Source organism: Cnephaeus nilssonii (assembly GCF_951640355.1).
Source record: "Cnephaeus nilssonii genome assembly, chromosome: 13".
NCBI lineage: Eukaryota > Metazoa > Chordata > Mammalia > Chiroptera > Vespertilionidae > Cnephaeus > Cnephaeus nilssonii.
In genome coordinates, this window is record NC_137084.1 from 2,452,198 (window position 1) to 2,469,222 (window position 17,025).

The following is a 17,025-nucleotide window of genomic DNA, read 5'->3' on the forward strand; positions in this document are numbered from 1 at the left end:
TTGAGGTCCCCTGTCAATCTCTGCTGGGTGGGGGCACAGCCTGAGGTCCTCTGTCAAGCCCAGTCAGGCAGGGGCCCCAGCCCCAGGTCCCCCGGCCTGGTGCTGGGAGCAGCCTGAGGTCCCCTAGCCCAGCACCAGGACGGGAAGCGTACCTGGAGGTCCCCTGTCAAGCCCTGCCAGGTGGGGGACAGAGCCTGAGGTCCCCTGTCAAGTCCTGCCGGGTGGGGGACAGAGCCTGAGGTCCCCTGTCAAGTCCCACGGGGGTAGGGAAGGGCAAAGCTTCAGATCCCTGCTGATTACTCGTTAAGGTTCCTTATGGGAACTTGGCCTCAGCTGTGGGTGCAGTCACTTTGTGACACAGTGATGGTCAATTAGCATATTCCCTCTTTAGTAGATAGGATTGGCCTGCTTTACCTCCAAGCGAGCACGCATCTCCCCACTCCTGTGGAGGTCATGTGGTTTGGGTTTGTCCCCTAGCCATGCCCCAAGGAAGAGATTACGAGACATCTCTGTATTCTGAAATTTTTCTAAGACTTCCCCCCAGCCCTGCCCCACCCCGCCCCCCAATCCAGAACGCTGATGGGAATAAAGATCTTATCAGGAGGTTTGCAGTGCTGATGGGAATAACGATCTTATCGGGAGGCTTGTAGTGTTTTATCGGGGCCGTCAGCAGCCCTCCCAGCGGATCACGAGTGCAGGTCAGAGCGTATATATCGGCAGCGCTGGCCCATCCCCGCACGCTCCAAACCCGAGCCTTCCGGAGGACGCCACCCAGGGAAGAACGCACGATGAGGTGGATCGGGTTCCTCAGCCTGGTGGCCCTCTCCGAGTGCCTGGTCACGTGAGTTGGGGACAGCTCTCTCCCGGCCTCTCTCATTGTCCCCTTGTCCTTCCTTCCACCGCCCAGGGGTGGACAAGGGAACGCCACCATTCCCGGTCCTAAAGTCCGCGTCTCCCTGTATTTTTGTATTTTTTAATCCTCACCCAAGGATATTTTCCCATTGATTTTTAGGGAGAGTGGAAGGGAAGGGGAGACACAGAGAGAAACATCGATGTGAGAGAAACACATTGATTGGTTGCCTCCGCACCAGCACTGACCAAGGACTGGGTCAGGGAGGAGCCTGCAACTGAGGTATGTGCCCTTGACCAGACTCGAACCCGGGACCCTTCGGTCCGATGGTGGACGCTCTATCCACTGAGCCAAACTGGCCAGGGCCACATCTCCATGCATTGATGAGTAGCTAGCCACGCGCACTGTGGGGCCAGGGTCCGGGGACAGGTCTGGGGGCTGCACAATGCCAGGCTACCCCTGTGTGGATGGGGCCCCCAGGATTCCTCAGGGCACCACCGGAGCAGCTGTGTGGGTGGTCCTGTCGGAGAACATTTTCTTCCCCATCTCCGGGCTCCCTCGCCCACCTTGAGCCTCCCCTATGCTTGACCCTGGAGAAGGGCCTGGAGGGGTCCCCCGGGGCCCAGTTTTGCCTTAATGAGCAGGTGGGTGGCCACTCCTGTAAAAGTGGGTGATCCCCACTCTGCTCCCACCAGGGCTCTTGGAGAGGGAGCTGGTCAGATGACAATGGCGACAGCACTGGCTCAGGGTCAAGGTCCCTCAGTCAGGGGCCTTCTGTCCATCCTCTCCCTCAAAGCCCCAGACACCCCGCGGGAGGCTGTCCTCACCCCACTTCTTTACGATGGGGAATCGGAGGCTGTGCACGGGCCTGTGGCTTCCCCGGGGCCGCAGCAGGCCCCGCGCTCAGACCTGGGCCCATTGCCCGCCTTTGCCTGCGGTAGCTGGGCGGCTGCCCCCATGAGATGGCCGGGAACATCCTCGGGAAGACGCGGTGCGGCTCCATCGCCAGGCGTGGTGGCCACACTGAACCGCGGGGTGGGAGCTCTGTCTGATTGGTTGTCTTTCCCGGGAAGCATCCCTCTGACCAAGATCAAGTCCATGCGGGAGAGCCTGCGGGAGAAGGACCTGCTGAGAGACTACCTCCAGCGGCACCCCTACAGCCACGCCTACAAGTTCCTGAGCGGGGAGGGCGTCACCGTGCAACCCATGAGGAACTACCTGGACGTGAGTGTGCGGGGCGCAGCCCGCAGCCTTCCCTAGGAGCTGGCCCAGCACTGGGGTTCACCCAGGGCTGGGACCAGGAGGGGGCGGGGCTCCTGCAGGCAGCAGAGCCAGGGAACAGGGGTCCCTCCCCGGGGAGAAGGCACCCCCCCTCGGCCTTGGCCTGTGGTGACCGAGTCCAGCCATGGTCAGGCGGCAGGCAGACCTCCGTCTTGGGCCAAGGACACGTCGCTGGGCCCTGCGGACCAGGTGCCTGTTGGGCAGCTTCTGTTCCTTCTGAACAAGACGCACCGCTGCCTCCCCAGGGACTCCAGTTTGACACCCCAGGCAGAGGACGCCCCGAGAACGACCCCAGCAAAGAGTCCCTGAGCCCCTGCGGTGGGGAGGCCATAAAACACCAGCAGTGTGGCTATGGCTGCGGAGAACAGAGGGTCTGGTCTTTCTGCAAGAAGATAAATGCCAAATAAAAGGCCGCCTGTGATAGTGACATCACTGGCGTTGAGTTGGGAGACAGTGGCCTGGGTGACCTGGGAGGGCTTCCCGGAGGAGGGAGCAGGCCAGCTGGGCTGTGAAGGCTGCGAGGATGTAGAGAGCGGCGGGGGAAAGTGGGAAACTTCCCAATGAAGGCACTGCCTGAGCCATGGCTGTGCGGTGGGGTGGTGGGAAAGGGATCCCAGGAGACAGGGACGCCCTGATCGAGGCAGGCCCCTCGGGGATCAGGGGTGACCGGGCAGCCCGGCCTGGCCTAACCGCCCTCCCCCGCCCGGTAGCTGTACTACGTTGGCACCATCAGCATTGGAACGCCCCCTCAGGAGTTCAAGGTCATCTTTGACACGGGCTCGGCTGACTTGTTGGTGCCCTCCATCTACTGCTCCAGTCCCATCTGTGGTGAGTGCCCGCGCCCCCGGCCCCGCCCCCATCCCCAGCTCCACCTCTGGCAGCTGAAGGACACTCGCTCTCCATCTGCAGTGACACACAGAACCTTTGACCCTCGGGCATCGTCCACATTCCAGAGCACGGACCTGCCCATTGAGCTGCTGTACGGGTCGGGCCATGTGACCGGGCTGCTGGGCTACGACGATGTGCGGGTGAGTCGGAGCGGGGCTGCGGCAGGGCGGGGCCTGGCGACCTCTGCTCACTGCTCAGGGCACCAGATGCAGGGTCAGCTGGACGCACCGTCTCCCCCAGAGTACCCCAGGGGCTGGCTGTCTGCTGTGGGGAGCCAGCATCCTGCAGACAAGCTCCCCGAGTGGCCAACCCAGCAAGCGGTCATGGCACGGGAGGCGGGCATTTGCAGCTCTTGCCTCTGGTGAGCGAGAGGCTGGTTTTGTTGGGAGCAGGGAGAGGTGAGGGCAAACCCGTTTTTATTTATTTTTTAAATATATATTTTTATTAATTTCAGAGAGGAAGGGAGAGGGAGAGAGAGACAGACATATCAATGATGAGAATCATTGACCCGCTGCCTGCTGCAGGCCCCCCCTGGGGATCGAACCCACAAGCCTGGCATGTGCCCTTGACGAGAATTGAACCGTGACCTAATGGTTCATAGGTCGATGCTCAGCCACTGAGCCATGCCAGCCGGGTGGAAAACCCATTTTTATATTCCCAGATTGTGCCAGGCACTGTGCTGGGCACGTCCGTGGTAATAATGTGTCTGATCCTGCAACAACCCCACGGGGCAGGCGTTACTGCTACCTGCATGCAGAGGAGGGACCGCAGGGAGAGGGGGAGGGCCTGCCCAAGGCCCACACCTGGAGCAGCACAGCTGGGGTGCGAGTCACGGCTGGGCAGCTGTGGGGGATTTTCCAGGAGAGGGGAGAGAGTATCCGGGGTGTCCGGGGGCTGCCGAGGGCTCCAGACACCAGGGCAGGGGAAGCAGGGCCAGGGGTGCAGGACGGCCCAGAGTAAAAGGTCTTACTTTGGGGGCCTTTGAGAATCTTAGAATAACTGGGCTTCCTGCCCAAAGTGCCTCACACACACACACACACACACACACACACACATACACACACAACCCACAAGCACACACACACATATGCGCGCGTACACATACACACGTGCACGTATATATACATACACACATTCATGCACACATACACACACAAACACACGTGTTTCCCAGGAAGCCATTTTTTTAACCTTTTGCACTCGGATGTCGAGTGTGACTCGACACGGTTAGCATCGTTAGCAGCTCGAGAAAAAAGCAAGCGAGTGCAAAGGGTTAATTGATCGCAGAGAGGAAGGGAAAGGAGAGGAGAGAAACATCCATGATGAGAGAGAATCATTGATCGGCTGCCTCCTGCACGCCCTATAATGATATCCAGCCCACAACCCGTGACAGGAATTGAACCCGGGACACTTCAGTCCCCAGGCTGACGCTCTATCCACTCAGCAAAGCGGGGAGGACCCAGACAGTCTTTTCACAAGAACTCGGCGGCCCTGTGTACACCTGGGGGGCAGACCCACAGGGAACCGCAGCAAATTCACTCTGTTTCTGCCACCAGGTCCCGGGAACGCCAAAAACAACACGCTCCCGCTCTCTGCTCATTGGGGCCTGCAAGGGGGGCCGCTTGGCCAGCTCCCCAGTCAGCCCTTCGTGCAGGGGATGGGGGTGTTTTACTGCCTGGGGTGCTGCTAGCAGGAGGGCGGGCGTCAGTTGGACTCCTCGGCAATGCATGGTGCGTGCTGCTCCGGCACCTCAAGCGCAGCCGCACCTCAGCTGATGCCTGCGGTGCTGGTGGCATCACCCCCCTCATGCCCCACCCCCCGGCCCAGACCCAGCTCAGCTTCCCAAACCTTCACATGAGACCACTCTCCCCGCAACAGATCGGGGACCTTGTGTGCAAATCCCAGGCATTTGGCCTGAGCTGGGAGGAGTTCAGCAAGTCCTTGGAATACGCGGCCTACGACGGCATCCTGGGCCTGGCCTACCCCGCCCTCGCCCTCACAGGCACCACCCCGGTCTTCGACAGCATGTGGAACCAAGGCCTCATATCTGAGAACCTCTTCGCCTTCTACCTGAGCAGGTAAGCCTGCTGGGCAAGTCCCTCCCCGGATGCCATCAGGCACCTGAGAAACGGTAGACGACCCGGACCCATGTTTCCTGAGGGCAGTCTGCTCCAGGGGTCAGAAAATAGTGGCCCCAGCCACATGTGGCCCGCCACCTGCTTTTATGAATAAAGTTTTATTGGAACACAGCCCTGCTCCTTCAGGAACATCCTGTCTGCGGCTGCTTCTGCGCTACAATGGCAGCATCGAGCACTTTCCATAGAGATCGCGCAGCCAGCGGAGAACAAAATATTGACAATCTAGCATTTTTACTTCATTTTACTTTTTGTTAATCCTCAGCTGAGGATTTTTCCCATTGATTATTGGAGAGAGTGGAAGGGAGGAGGAGAGACACACAGAGAGAAACATTGATGCAAGAGAGACACATAGATTGGTTGCCTCTTACATGCGCCCTGGCCAGGCCCCAGGCCCAAAAGTAATGATTGATCTGGACCCAGGGCGCATGAATAGAGCATCCGGGACCCTTCAGTCTGAAGGCCGATACTCTATTCACTGAGCCAAAACAGCTAGGGCATAATCTAGCATTTTTTAAAGTTCGCCGACCCCTGTACTTCTAGTCCCTCCTTGGATGGACGGGGAAACTGAGGAACTGAGGCTCACAGAGGAGCTTGTACAAAATTGCCCCGACAACACTGGTAGTGGCGGGACCCTAACTCGGCCGCGGGGCCGTCCCCTCTGGCGGGTGGTCAGGCCATCAGCAAGTCTCCAGTCACTGCGCCGGCACTGGAAAAGCTACCCTCCCTGACGGGCTGAGGGTCTGGAGCGGGTGGAGGGAGCAGCACAGGCCGGAGGGGACCCGGCGGGCAGACGGTGTGTATGACGCAGAGTGTGGGTGAGGCTGTGGGCTCTGTGGGGGCCTGAGCTCCAGGCTCTGCAGCATGTGCTGAGCCTCTGGGGTGTTGGGACCGAGTCAAGGAGGTGAGCCGTTTAACAAATATCCATTGAGCACCTACTATGCGCTGGGTACTGCTCTGTGCACGTGACGCAGACAGGTGAGAGGGAGGAAAGGCAGACAAGAAGCAAGTAAATAAATAAAGGGAAAAGGTCACACATGCCAGGTGGTGACTGGTTCTGGGAAAGCGGTAAACGTGGTGACAGAACCACAGAGATCAGAGCGTGGCTTCAGACAGGAAGTGCGAGGACCGCTCTGAACGAGGCCTGGCGATGGGGGAGAGGAGGCCCAGGCCCAACAGAGGACCAGCAGGGCAGAGTGGCTGGAGCGGGGAGGGAGGGTGGGAGGGGCAGGCCGAGGGCCGGGCTGGAGTGTGAGGGGCAGGCAGGGGCAAGGCTGCCCAGGGCTTTGTTTTCGGTGGGAGTGGAGGCCTCTGGCAGGGGCCTAGGCACGGAAAACACATGATCCCACTTACGTGTCTGAAAGCTCCCCCCCAGCGCTGGCTGGACAATGATGGACCAGAGAGGAGGCAAGGAGGCCAGGGACGAGGCTGCTCAGCCTCTTTGGAGAGAGAGAGCAGGAGCTCGGACCAGGGAGGCTGGGAAAGGGGGAGCCGTGGAGGAGTCAGGACACAGGGGGAAGGGAAAGGCCACGGGGTGTGCTGATCGATTGACGCAGCCGGAGGGAGAGGCGGGCAGGGGTGTTTCCTTCCCCTCAGCCACGGTTTCCCCTGAGCCCAGGTCCAGTGACTGCATTGCAGGAACTGGTGCAAAATGAAAATGTGGGGCCTCGTTCAAAAACTACGAGGGATTTCAGGACGGGGCAGCGGGCTGTGGCGCCCCAGTGAGTGTGGGCACCGTGCGTGGAGTGTCCCAGGCCTGTGAGCCAGCCTGGGGGAGCCTGAGCTCCTGCCCGGGTCCTCAGCATAGAGCCTCCGGCCTCGCCTCGAGCGCTGGGGCTGCAGGGGGGACCTGGCCGACCTCCGAGAGGTGAGTGGCCAAAGCCCAGCCAAAATCTCAAGTTCAAACCTTGGCTTTGCTCCTCAGTAGCCAGGGGGCCGACCTTGGGCTGTGCTCAGCCCTCCTGCCCAGTTCTCATAGGAGCAGTGGAGGTCCCAGCAGTGCCTGCTTCGTGGGGTCCTCTGCTGTGTGGCTAGGTGGCCGCTGGTCAGCGCACCCCTCGATCACTGAGCTGGAGAAACGCCACCCACCGTCCTCCCCTCACAAGAGCACCATCCCACTACCACCCTCCCTGCTCCCAGCAGCAAGGAGAACGGCAGCGTGGTGATGTTCGGCGGCGTGGACCCCTCCTACTACCGGGGCGAGCTCCAGTGGGTGCCGGTGAGCGAGCAGGGCTACTGGCAGGTCACTCTGGACAGGTAAGCCCCTCCCCTCACCCCCCCCCCCGCGGCTGAGGGCCATGCCAGTGACAGCCACACCTACACACGCTCACGCACACGCAGACACACAGACTCAGACAGAGACACGCACAGGCACGCTCACCAACAAGGGTTCATACGGCCCTGACCAGGGTCCTGACCAGAGAAACGGGATCGGCCCGCGTCACGGAGCACCAGGAGGAGGGACAGGCCCGGGGCCCAGTTCAGGGCGGCGGCTGGGGCAGCGTGGGAGGGCTGCACCCCCAAGACCGGGGCAAGCACAGTGAGAAGGGGTCAAGGAGAATTCCACCGTCCGAACAGGGACAACCCAGGTCGACGGACGGAAAGGGTTCCCAGCACAAGGGGCGCCAGGTGAAAACGGGAGCTGGGCAAGCGGGAGGCCCCTCCACCGAACGCTATGGTCAGCAAACTCATTAGTCAACAGAGCCAAGTATCAACAGGACAACGACTGAAATTTCTTTTGACAACGAAAGTTTTTAAACTTAAACTATATAGGTAGGTACATTGCTATTAACTTAAGGGGCCAAAGAGCCGCATGTGGCTCATGAGCCGCAGTTTGCCGACCACTGGCCTGAAAAGAACCCTCCCGGCCAAAAGAAACCCCATCCTAGGGCCTGACACCAAATCACACAGAGGGACCCCCACCCACCCGGCCTGGGTGCCAAAGGGCAGGGGATGTGACCGAGAGCACCGGGAAGCGGGGACCCGGGTGGCTGAGAACCGGGGGTGATCGCTGAGGGGGGCCGCGAAAGACGGCCAGACAGAAGCTGAAATTGTGCTTCGGGGCCAACGACCTGCGCCCTGAGCTGCCTCAGGCGTCGCCTGGCCAGGGCTCTGGGGAGAGGGGGTGAGGCAGGGGGGAACAACACTCCCTCCCACTTCTCCGAGCCCCTGCGTCCCGGAAACCTCCGTCTTCACCGTGTGGCCTTCATAACTGGTCGGACAGCAGGTCGTGTCTCCAGTTGACCTCATTCCTTCACGCGCCCTGTCATTCCCTCGGCAAACACCGTCGAGCATGCGCTGTGCGCTGGGCACGGGCGCAGGAGCGGCAGAGGGCACAGATTGCTCTCCGACTACGAGGGCAGATACACGTGAGCGACCGCATCGCAGCGATCAGGGTTCCCACCCCGATGCACCCTGGAAACCAGGAAGGCTCTGCAGGTCTAGTCTGGGGAGGAGAGGGGCCTGATCTAACCTGGGGAACACTTCCCTGAAAACGGAATGACTGATCTGAACCCAGGAGGACAGGGGAGATCAGCCAGACAAAGGGGCAGGGGTGGGTCTAACAAGGGTGACAGCCCGTGCAAAGGCCCTGGGGCACAAAGAGCACAATGCATTCCAGACCTGAGAGGAGGCCCAGCAAGGTCAATGTGGGGGAACACAGGGAAACAGAGGCCGGCGGGAGCTGCAGGCTGTTCTGCAGGTGGCAGGGAGGGGCCGTGGTGGGAGAGTCCACGAGTGACCCTGGCGCCTGCTCTGTCCCTCAGCATCTCCATGGACGGCAAGGTCGTGGGCTGTGCTGACAGCTGCCAGGCCATTATGGATACCGGGACCTCGATGGTGTTTGGCCCAACCAACTCCATCCTCAATATTCTGAGGAACATCAGCGCCCAGAACACCAGCACCGGCTGGGTGAGAGGTCACGCCCAGGGTCACCCCGGGCTCCCCACACACAGAAGGACCCGCTGGGCCATCCTCCCTCTCCCTCTCTCTCTGACAGTACGTCATCAGCTGTGAGGCCATCCACAGTCTGCCTGACATCGTCTTCACCATCAATGGCGTCGCGTACCCAGTGCCAGCCAGCGCCTACATCCGGAGGGTGAGGGCCCGTCCTGGGGGCTGCTCTCAGATCTGGGACTGGAGGGACCTGATGGGCCGGGGCTCCTTGCCGCCCCCTGGAGGCCGGGCTGTGCCATTGCAGATGCTGCCCAGCAGCCCTGGCTGGGAGGGCACCTCCCACAGCACAGCCTCTTGATAGAAGGGGGTCTGGGCACCCATCACCCCCAGAGAACTCTGAGCGGCCCCCTGTGCTGGCTCGGGGCCGGGCTCCAGGAGAGGGCGCGCTAATGGCCTCGCCCTCACAGAGCGTCAGTTCACTCCGGGCATCGGACCGATGGACAGGAAACGTAGGCAGTAACCCGGAGACAGGCAGAGTAGGGACAGGGGGGCTGGCTGGGGACAGTCCCTGTGTCCCCTCTTAATCAGGAACTGTATTCCCTCCCATCTCCAAGTGTCCTGACTTGGGGCACCCTAGTCCTAGGGTGCAAATGCCCCCTGTAGGCCCCAATTTCCTGTCTGTGAAATAGGGACCAAGCCCCTTTGTGGGGTGGTGAGACGCTGACATGAACAAAGGTGCAGTGACCGCCAGTCCCTGGCACAGAGTCGAGGCTCAAGAAGTGCCGGTTCCCCACGGCGTGCTGAGGAGGTTGGGGCAGCCCACGGAGAGAGCAACTGAAAATCTCTCAGCCTTAACCCTGGGGGCACCCCAGGAACTGAGCCAGGGGCCCCCCATAGGCCCATGTGCTGAGGCTGAAGACACAGGGAGCCCCGGCGCAGCCTCCCCACCCAGCCGGCAGTGCCAAGGAGGGGTCATGGGCCCGGGAAGGCTGCCCAGGCACTGGGCTTGGTCTTGGAGGACGAGCGGCCTGAAGGGGAGCAGGCGGGGATTCTCTCACAGCGAACAGCCCAGTGGAGGGCCCAGGGGAAGGGGCATAAAGCTGCCGCCCAAGCCCGAAGGGTGACAGCGGCGAGGGCGGCTGAGGGCTGTGCTTTGTCCCCTGCAGGAGCAGACGGGCATCTGCTACACCAACTTGTACACCTGGGACAGATCCCGCTATTGGATCCTGGGGGACGTGTTCCTGCGGCTCTATTTCACCGTTTTCGATCGGGCCAACAACAGGATCGGCTTGGCTCCTGCGATCGCATAGACGTGGGCGCCACTCCTGGAGGCCACCGGCCCGCCCCAAGGATCACACACTCCCTGCGTCCCCGCCCAGGGGACCCGCTACTGCTGCGTCTGGGGCTTTGCCAAGCCCTCTTCTCAGTGGAAAAGGAAGGACCTCATTTGTGCTCATCGGTGTGGCTCAGTGATTGAGCCTCATCCCACGCACTCAGAGGTCACCGGGTCCATTTCTGGTCAGACTGCATGCCCCGGGGGTTGGAGGCTCAGTCCCCAGGAGGGGGCATGCAATAGGCAGTCCATCGATGTTTCTCTCTCTCCCTCTAAAAAATCATAAAAACATTGATTTATAAAAAAACATTGATTTTTAATAAACGGTCTCATTTTCAATGGCGCTCATACGAATGGTGCCTCTGCTTTGGTCTGGGAAGTGCATCCCAGGCAGGCAGGGCTCTGGAGTCTCCTCTGGACCAACAGGGAGGGGACACACTCCAACCGGCTTAATCGGAAAGGACCCGAACCGGGACCCCCAGGACCCGGATGGGAACCAGGGCAGGTCCGCACAGCGTGGGGGCTGCACCCAAGCAATCAAAACCCACCAGCCCACTCTCTCCCCTCCCTCTGGCCTCTGCCCTTCCGTCACCTTTGATTCCTCTCCTGCCAGCCTTCTCTTGGCAGCCTGCTCCAGGCCAAGGGCTCTGCCACTCCTGCCCCAGCCTTTGACATCCCCAAGGCTTGGAAAGGAGCAGAGAACAGGGAGGGCTCTGATTGGTCCACCTCAGGTCATGTGTCCAGCCCTGGACCAATCATGTGGCAGGGCATGGGGCACTATGATTGGCTCCACTTGGTCACATGGACCCCCTTCACTGGATGGTGATTGACAGTTTCCTCCTGAACCACTGGCTGGAGCTGGGCTGAGTGGTCCCCAGAAGTGCAGAGAGATGCTGTAGGACTCGGGGTGGCCAACCTTTCACCTTCAGGGACCAGCAGTGGCCCCAGATCATAGCTTGGCGACGGCTGCTGTGGGTGATAGAAGCATTTGTGGCTGCCCCCCAACTCCGCCACCAATCACAGCTGTGTTTTAGAAGCAGGTTCAATGCTATGAGAACGTTCTAATAGGACATGAGGAGAAAAGGGCAGAACCCAAAACAGCAGGGTTACAGGTTCATGAAGCGCCTGCAAGACAGGGCCGCCCAGGGCACTCCAGCACAGCCCAGGGCTCTCTGGTCCGGGTTCAAGACCCAGCTCTGACGCATACATACCAGCCGCATAGTAGGGCCTCAATAAGTACAGTCCTGTGACCAGTCCTGTGACCTTAGGTCAGCTCACTCTGGACATCTGTTTTCTATTCTGTAATTCTGCGATAAGAACAGCCCCTCCCTCATTAATCATCAGGAAAACGCAAATGAAAAGGACAATGAGCTATCCCTCCGCACCTGGGCGTGGCCACCGGCAAACACACGCGCCAGCATGGGGCGGTGAGACGTGGATCCCGTGCACGGTCAGTGTGAGCGCCACGTGGTGCGGCCACTGGAGGAGACAATGTGGCGATGCCTCCAAAAGTTAAACACAGAATTTCTATAAGACCCCAGGAACCCCACTTCCGGATTTTTATCCCAAAGAATTAAAATCAGGATCTCGAAGAGAGCCGCACTGCGTATCCCTTACAGCGTTGTTCACAATAGCCAGACGTGGAAACAGGCAACACCCATCACCCGATGCAGGGATGAAGAATCCGCAGTACGGACGTGCGATGGCATGTTGCTCAGTCATAAGGAGAAGAAAGCCCTGCCAGCTGCAGCAGGCTGAGACCTGGGGGCTCACGCTGAGTGAGGTAAGCCAGTCCCAGAAGGATGGATCCTGTCTGAGCCCACGGCTCTGCGGCGCCTTACATCGTTGGGCTCACAGAAGCAGAGCGGGGCCTGGTGGTTGTCAGGGGCTTGGGGAAGGGCGAGTGGGGAGTTGCTATTCAACAGGTACATTTCAGTAATGCAGGTTATGCAAGGTGAATACATCCAGGGGTCTGTTATGTAACATGGTGCCTATAGTTAGCAATACTCCATTGTGCACTTGAAATTTTGTTGAGTCCTGCCCAGTGTGGCTCCATGGTTAGAGTGTTGGCGTGCCCATTGACGGGTCACAGGTTCAATTCCCAGTAAGGAGGATGTCCCTGAGTTGTAGGTTCAACGCTGACCCCGGTACAGCATGTGCGGGAGGCAACCAATCGATGTTTCTCTCATATCAATGCTTCTCCGACCCGACCCTCCCCTCTTCCCCTACTTCCACTGTCTCTAAAAATCAATGGAAGAAATATCCTCTAGTGAGAATAAGAAAATTTATATTAAGAGAGTAGATCTCATGTTCAATGTTGTTACTGCATTAAAAAACAATCCTATCTAATAAGAGAGAAATATGCACATTGACTGTACATCCACGATGACCATAAGCCAAACATAAGTGAGTATGCAAATTGACCCAACAAAGATGGTGGGTTAATTTGCATACGTAGGCAGGCAGCGGTGGGCAGGGCAGGAACCTGCTATGAAGGGAAGGGCAGGGGGCAGAGGGAGATACAGGAATGGCGGTGCAGCCGGGAATGAGGACTTGCAGGCTCCCTGGCGGCCAGGGGTGAAGCCAGGGGAAGGAAGGCCTATTCCTGCACTAATCTTCGTGCAACGGGCCTCTAGTTAATGAAATGAGAATCTTCTCTTGTAGTTGGGGGCAATGGCAGGGTTGGAAATGAAGGTGTGATATTAATGTGTATGGCACTGCTTTTTGGGGTCTCAAAAATGTTCTCAAATTAAATCATGGGATGTCTATACAGCTCCATGAATACCCTAAATCAGTGATGGACAACCTTTTGAGCTTGGTGTGTCAAACTTTGCCAAAAAACTGAGCATAACTCAGGTAGTGTGTCACTTTGAGGAAAAACATTATTTCGCAAATGTTTTATCCTCAGGAGCAGCAAATGTTTCATCCTCGGCATGCGGCCACCTCAGCGGCCACGTGTCAACAGAAATGGCTACACGTTTCAGTGCTGACACGCGTGTCATAGGTTCGCCATTACTGCCCTAAATCATACCAAACTACAAGCCTGAAATGGTGGCTTTTAGGAGGTGTGAAAGAAATCTCAATCAGGCCGTACCAGTACTACACCTAAAGCATGACAGGAAAAACCAGTCCCACCTTCTCGGTCTGAGGTGAAGATTCCATGCGTTAACCTATAGAAAACCTTTGGGCAGTGTCTGTCCCACAGCAGCATGAACTACTGCTGACGTCACACGTACGGCAGAAAAAGGCCAACGTACATATGACAACAGTCTATCCAGGAGGCAGCACATGGCTGATTGCTCCTCTCATCTTATGCTTTTATTATTATGTTTTCAGTGACAGCTTTTAAGATCAGGAAAATGCCAAGCATTATTCTCTAAAGGACAGAGGTGTCTGCCCAGCCAGAGTCGCTCAGAGGTTGAGCACCGACCAAGGAACTAGGAGGTCATGGTTCGATTCCCCGTCAGGGCACATGCCTGGGTTGTGGGCTTGGTACCAGAGGGGGGCCTGCAAGAGACAGCCGATCAGTGTTTGTCTCTCATCATTGGTGTTTCTAACTCTCTCTCTCTCTCCCTTCCTCTCTGAAATCAATTTAAACAACAACAAAAAGTGTTCCCTAAAAGGATGGACAGTTTTCATGGACGAGACCCCCTTATCGGTGACCCGGCATCTCCCATCCGTCCTCCCGCTCTCTCCTGGGCATCACCTCCGGGCCTCCACCCCAAGCAGCAGCGTGGACAGACCAGGCAATCTGTCGGGCAGACCGGGTTCACCTCCCAGGCACTCACTGGCCACATGACCTCAAGGGACTTTAACTCCCCCAGCCTCGGTTTGCTCATCTGTAAATTGGGGACATTCTCAACCCCATAGGGCTCCCAAGCAGAGCACATGGGAACACGCACGCATTCGGGGTCTCTGGGCCTCCTCAAATGAGTGAAGGTCTGTGCCCGGGGACCAGCGTGGCCAGGGCACACCTCACCGAGGAGGGGCAGTGCAGAAGGACAGCTGAATATGAAGAAGGAGCCAGCCATGCAGAGCGCTGGGAGAAGAACATTCCAGACAGGGAACAGCAATAGCAAAGGCCCACGGTAACCAAGCCCCGTAAACTGCTACTTCTCCAGTCGTCCTTCCACCCTGAACGCACCGTGCATCTAGGCCACAGGCACCCTCGCGGTGACCTCATCAGACACGTGGCGAGTGAGTTACCAGCAATGAGTCACCCCTCCCAGAAGAGCAGCCTCCGAGCTGCGTGCAGCCTGAGGGGAGAGCAGGGCTATTAACAGGAGGAGTTTCTCCTGGGCCCGGAGCCGGAGAAGCTGGAGGCGCAGCCCCACCGCCAGGAGCACAGGGGACAGCTCACTAATGACCGCCTCTTGCCCGCGCTCCTGGCGAAAGCCCGGCACCCCCAGGACCAGGGTGCTGTGCCCTCTCCCCGTGTGGTCCTGGGCCCCGGAGTGGATGTTCCCGGGCAGAACCTGGTTCCTCTCTCCTTCCCAACAGGTGGCCACGGGCATCAGCAGGAGCGCCTTACCCTGAGGCCAGACATCAACCTGTTGTTAGCGGGGACCCAGGTGATGCCCAGCCTTCCCCATGGTGCCCCGGCCCTCTCGCTCTCCCGCTCTCTCTCTCTATGAAATCATATATTTATTTACTTATTTCAGAGAGGGTGAAAGAGACAGAAACCTCAATGATGACAGAGAATCATTGATCGGCCTCCTGCATGTGCCCTGATCGGGGATTGACCCGTGACTCCTGGTTCATAGGTCGGCGCTCAGCCTGTCTCCAGGTCAGCAGACTGGACTTGCTCCACACTGAGTGTCAGTGACGGCCAGACACCCGGTGGCCGGGCCTGTCCGCCTGGCCTTGCCGCCCAGGAGCGGGACGGGGGGGCAGACAGGTGCCGTGGAACTGCCATCATGAGGGGAGAGCCCTGGGCCTGCCCCGTGGACAGCTGCCACGTGAGTCGGTGGGCTCGACAGGGTCGTCATCCGGAGGGGCTACCAACTGGAGGGGGCTCCCAATAGAAACCCGCGCTGGGCCCGGCGTGGTGGCCAGTGGATCAGCGTCGACCTGCGGACCAGGAGGTCACGGTCCGATTCCTGGTCAGGGGACATGCCCGGGGCGTGCAGGAAGCAGCCAGCTGATGACTCTCTCTCATCACTGATGTCTCTCTCTCTCTCTCTCCCTCTCCCTTCCTCTCTCAAATCAATAAAAACATTTATTAAAAACAAAACAAAACCATGAAACCCGAGCTGGGCTGAGAGATCGCCTCTGCTAACGGCGTGGATGCTAACACCAGGGCTCCGGTCCCGGGCCTGCAGGAAGGCGGGAGCGATGAGGCACGGTTTTAAATGCTCAGTGACCCGCCCACCCCCTCCATGCCCAGCACAGGGGGCCCCAGCACAGGGGGCCCCAGCACAGGGTGCCAGAGGCACAGTGGCCCGGGGCACCGAGCTCCATCCTGCCCAGGCCTCTTCCCCACCCCGGCCTGGGGCCTGGCCTGCGGCCTTCTCTGTTACTCGGCTCTGCACCCCCTTCCCTTCCAAGTCCCCGCGGCTCACTGCGGCGGCTGCTACCAGGCCTGTGCCTTCCCCTGCGGCAAAGCAGAGGCAGCGACTTCCCTCAGCGTTTCCCCATTCCTCCCAGCTCCAGGCCCTGACGTGGCTCCCACTTCTCCAGCTGGACCTCGGCGCAGCCCTGGGGGTGGCGGTCCGGTTCAGGAGGAGCGGGAAACGGGCAGGTGAGGCTCGCGGACTGCCCTGGAGGCCGCCTCGTCCACTCCGCTTGGGCCCCTCGGGGCATCGATACAGCAGAAGCTCCAAATGACAGTGTTTAAGCCTCTTGTCCCTTCAAACATAACAGCTTTCCAAACAGAGAATCACGAGGCTTTGTTTCGTCATTTAGCATCAAACGGACAATCTTTCTCTCCGCCAGGCTGTGGGGGCCAGAGGCTGGGAGCCCTGCTGCCGGGGGCCGAGCTGGGCGTCAGCTGTGTCTCACATCGCGGGGGGCAGAGGCAGGAGCAGGCACCCTCGTGACCTCACCCCAAGGGAGTCACCAACCAAGGGCCCATCGCCATGTGGCATCCTATGGGGAGTGAGGTTCCAATTTATGACTCGGAGGGGGGACACCGTTCGATGCCCAGCAGCGATGCAAACCTGTTTCCTCTAGACCCTCACTTACAGGCCTTTCCCCTTTACTCGTGTTTGCTGTGATAGTGTAAGCAGAGGGCATCACGTCACAGAATACACAGGTGTCCCCCAAGATGTAAGCTCACGCTTTCAATAATGACAAAGGCAGTGTTTGTGAAACTGCATTTCATTTTCACAACGTAGCTACCAGCTGGTAACGCATGTATACGTTTTGGGGGGGCACTCTGTATAGCCCCACACTGCTCTTTCACCCCAAACAAAATTAACAATTCCAATCTCACCTAAGATCTAGTCCCTGCGGAAATCTTCCTGACTCTCTCAAAAAATGTCTCTTTGAACAGCTTATGTATTCAAATTAGGATCTAGAAAATGGACACATGTATTGAAATGGTTGTTGTTTCTTAAGATTTACAATAAGTAACAGCCTCCCCCCTCCCGCCCCTTTATTATGGCCTTTACTTGTTTGAAAGGTGGAGGGGGTGGGGTTGTTTG

The 17,025-nt window shown here is 58.7% G+C and overlaps 1 protein-coding gene across 1 annotated transcript; it reads left to right on the forward strand.

Annotated features, from left to right (window-relative positions):
- The first annotated feature begins 691 nt into the window (after positions 1 to 691).
- LOC307109478 (pepsin F-like) lies at positions 692 to 10,493 on the forward strand. Its single transcript, XM_079788221.1, has 9 exons — positions 692 to 841; positions 1,924 to 2,074; positions 2,842 to 2,959; positions 3,041 to 3,159; positions 4,898 to 5,097; positions 7,294 to 7,410; positions 8,919 to 9,063; positions 9,152 to 9,250; positions 10,215 to 10,493. Exons 1-9 carry the CDS (start codon positions 789 to 791, stop codon positions 10,356 to 10,358), a joined length of 1,146 nt encoding a protein of 381 aa, XP_079644347.1. The 5' UTR covers positions 692 to 788; the 3' UTR covers positions 10,359 to 10,493.
- Positions 10,494 to 17,025: the final 6,532 nt, after the last annotated feature.

What these genes read in the sequence shown, in the direction of transcription:
- LOC307109478 (XM_079788221.1), top strand. Translation starts at nt 789, where the DNA reads ATGAGGTGGATCGGGTTCCTCAGCCTGGTGGCCCTCTCCGAGTGCCTG. An exon ending in CCATGAGGAACTACCTGGAC is followed by an intron (nt 2,075 to 2,841) that starts GTGAGTGTGCGG and finishes CCCGCCCGGTAG; the next exon opens with CTGTACTACGTTGGCACCAT. An exon ending in TGGCAGGTCACTCTGGACAG is followed by an intron (nt 7,411 to 8,918) that starts GTAAGCCCCTCC and finishes TCTGTCCCTCAG; the next exon opens with CATCTCCATGGACGGCAAGG.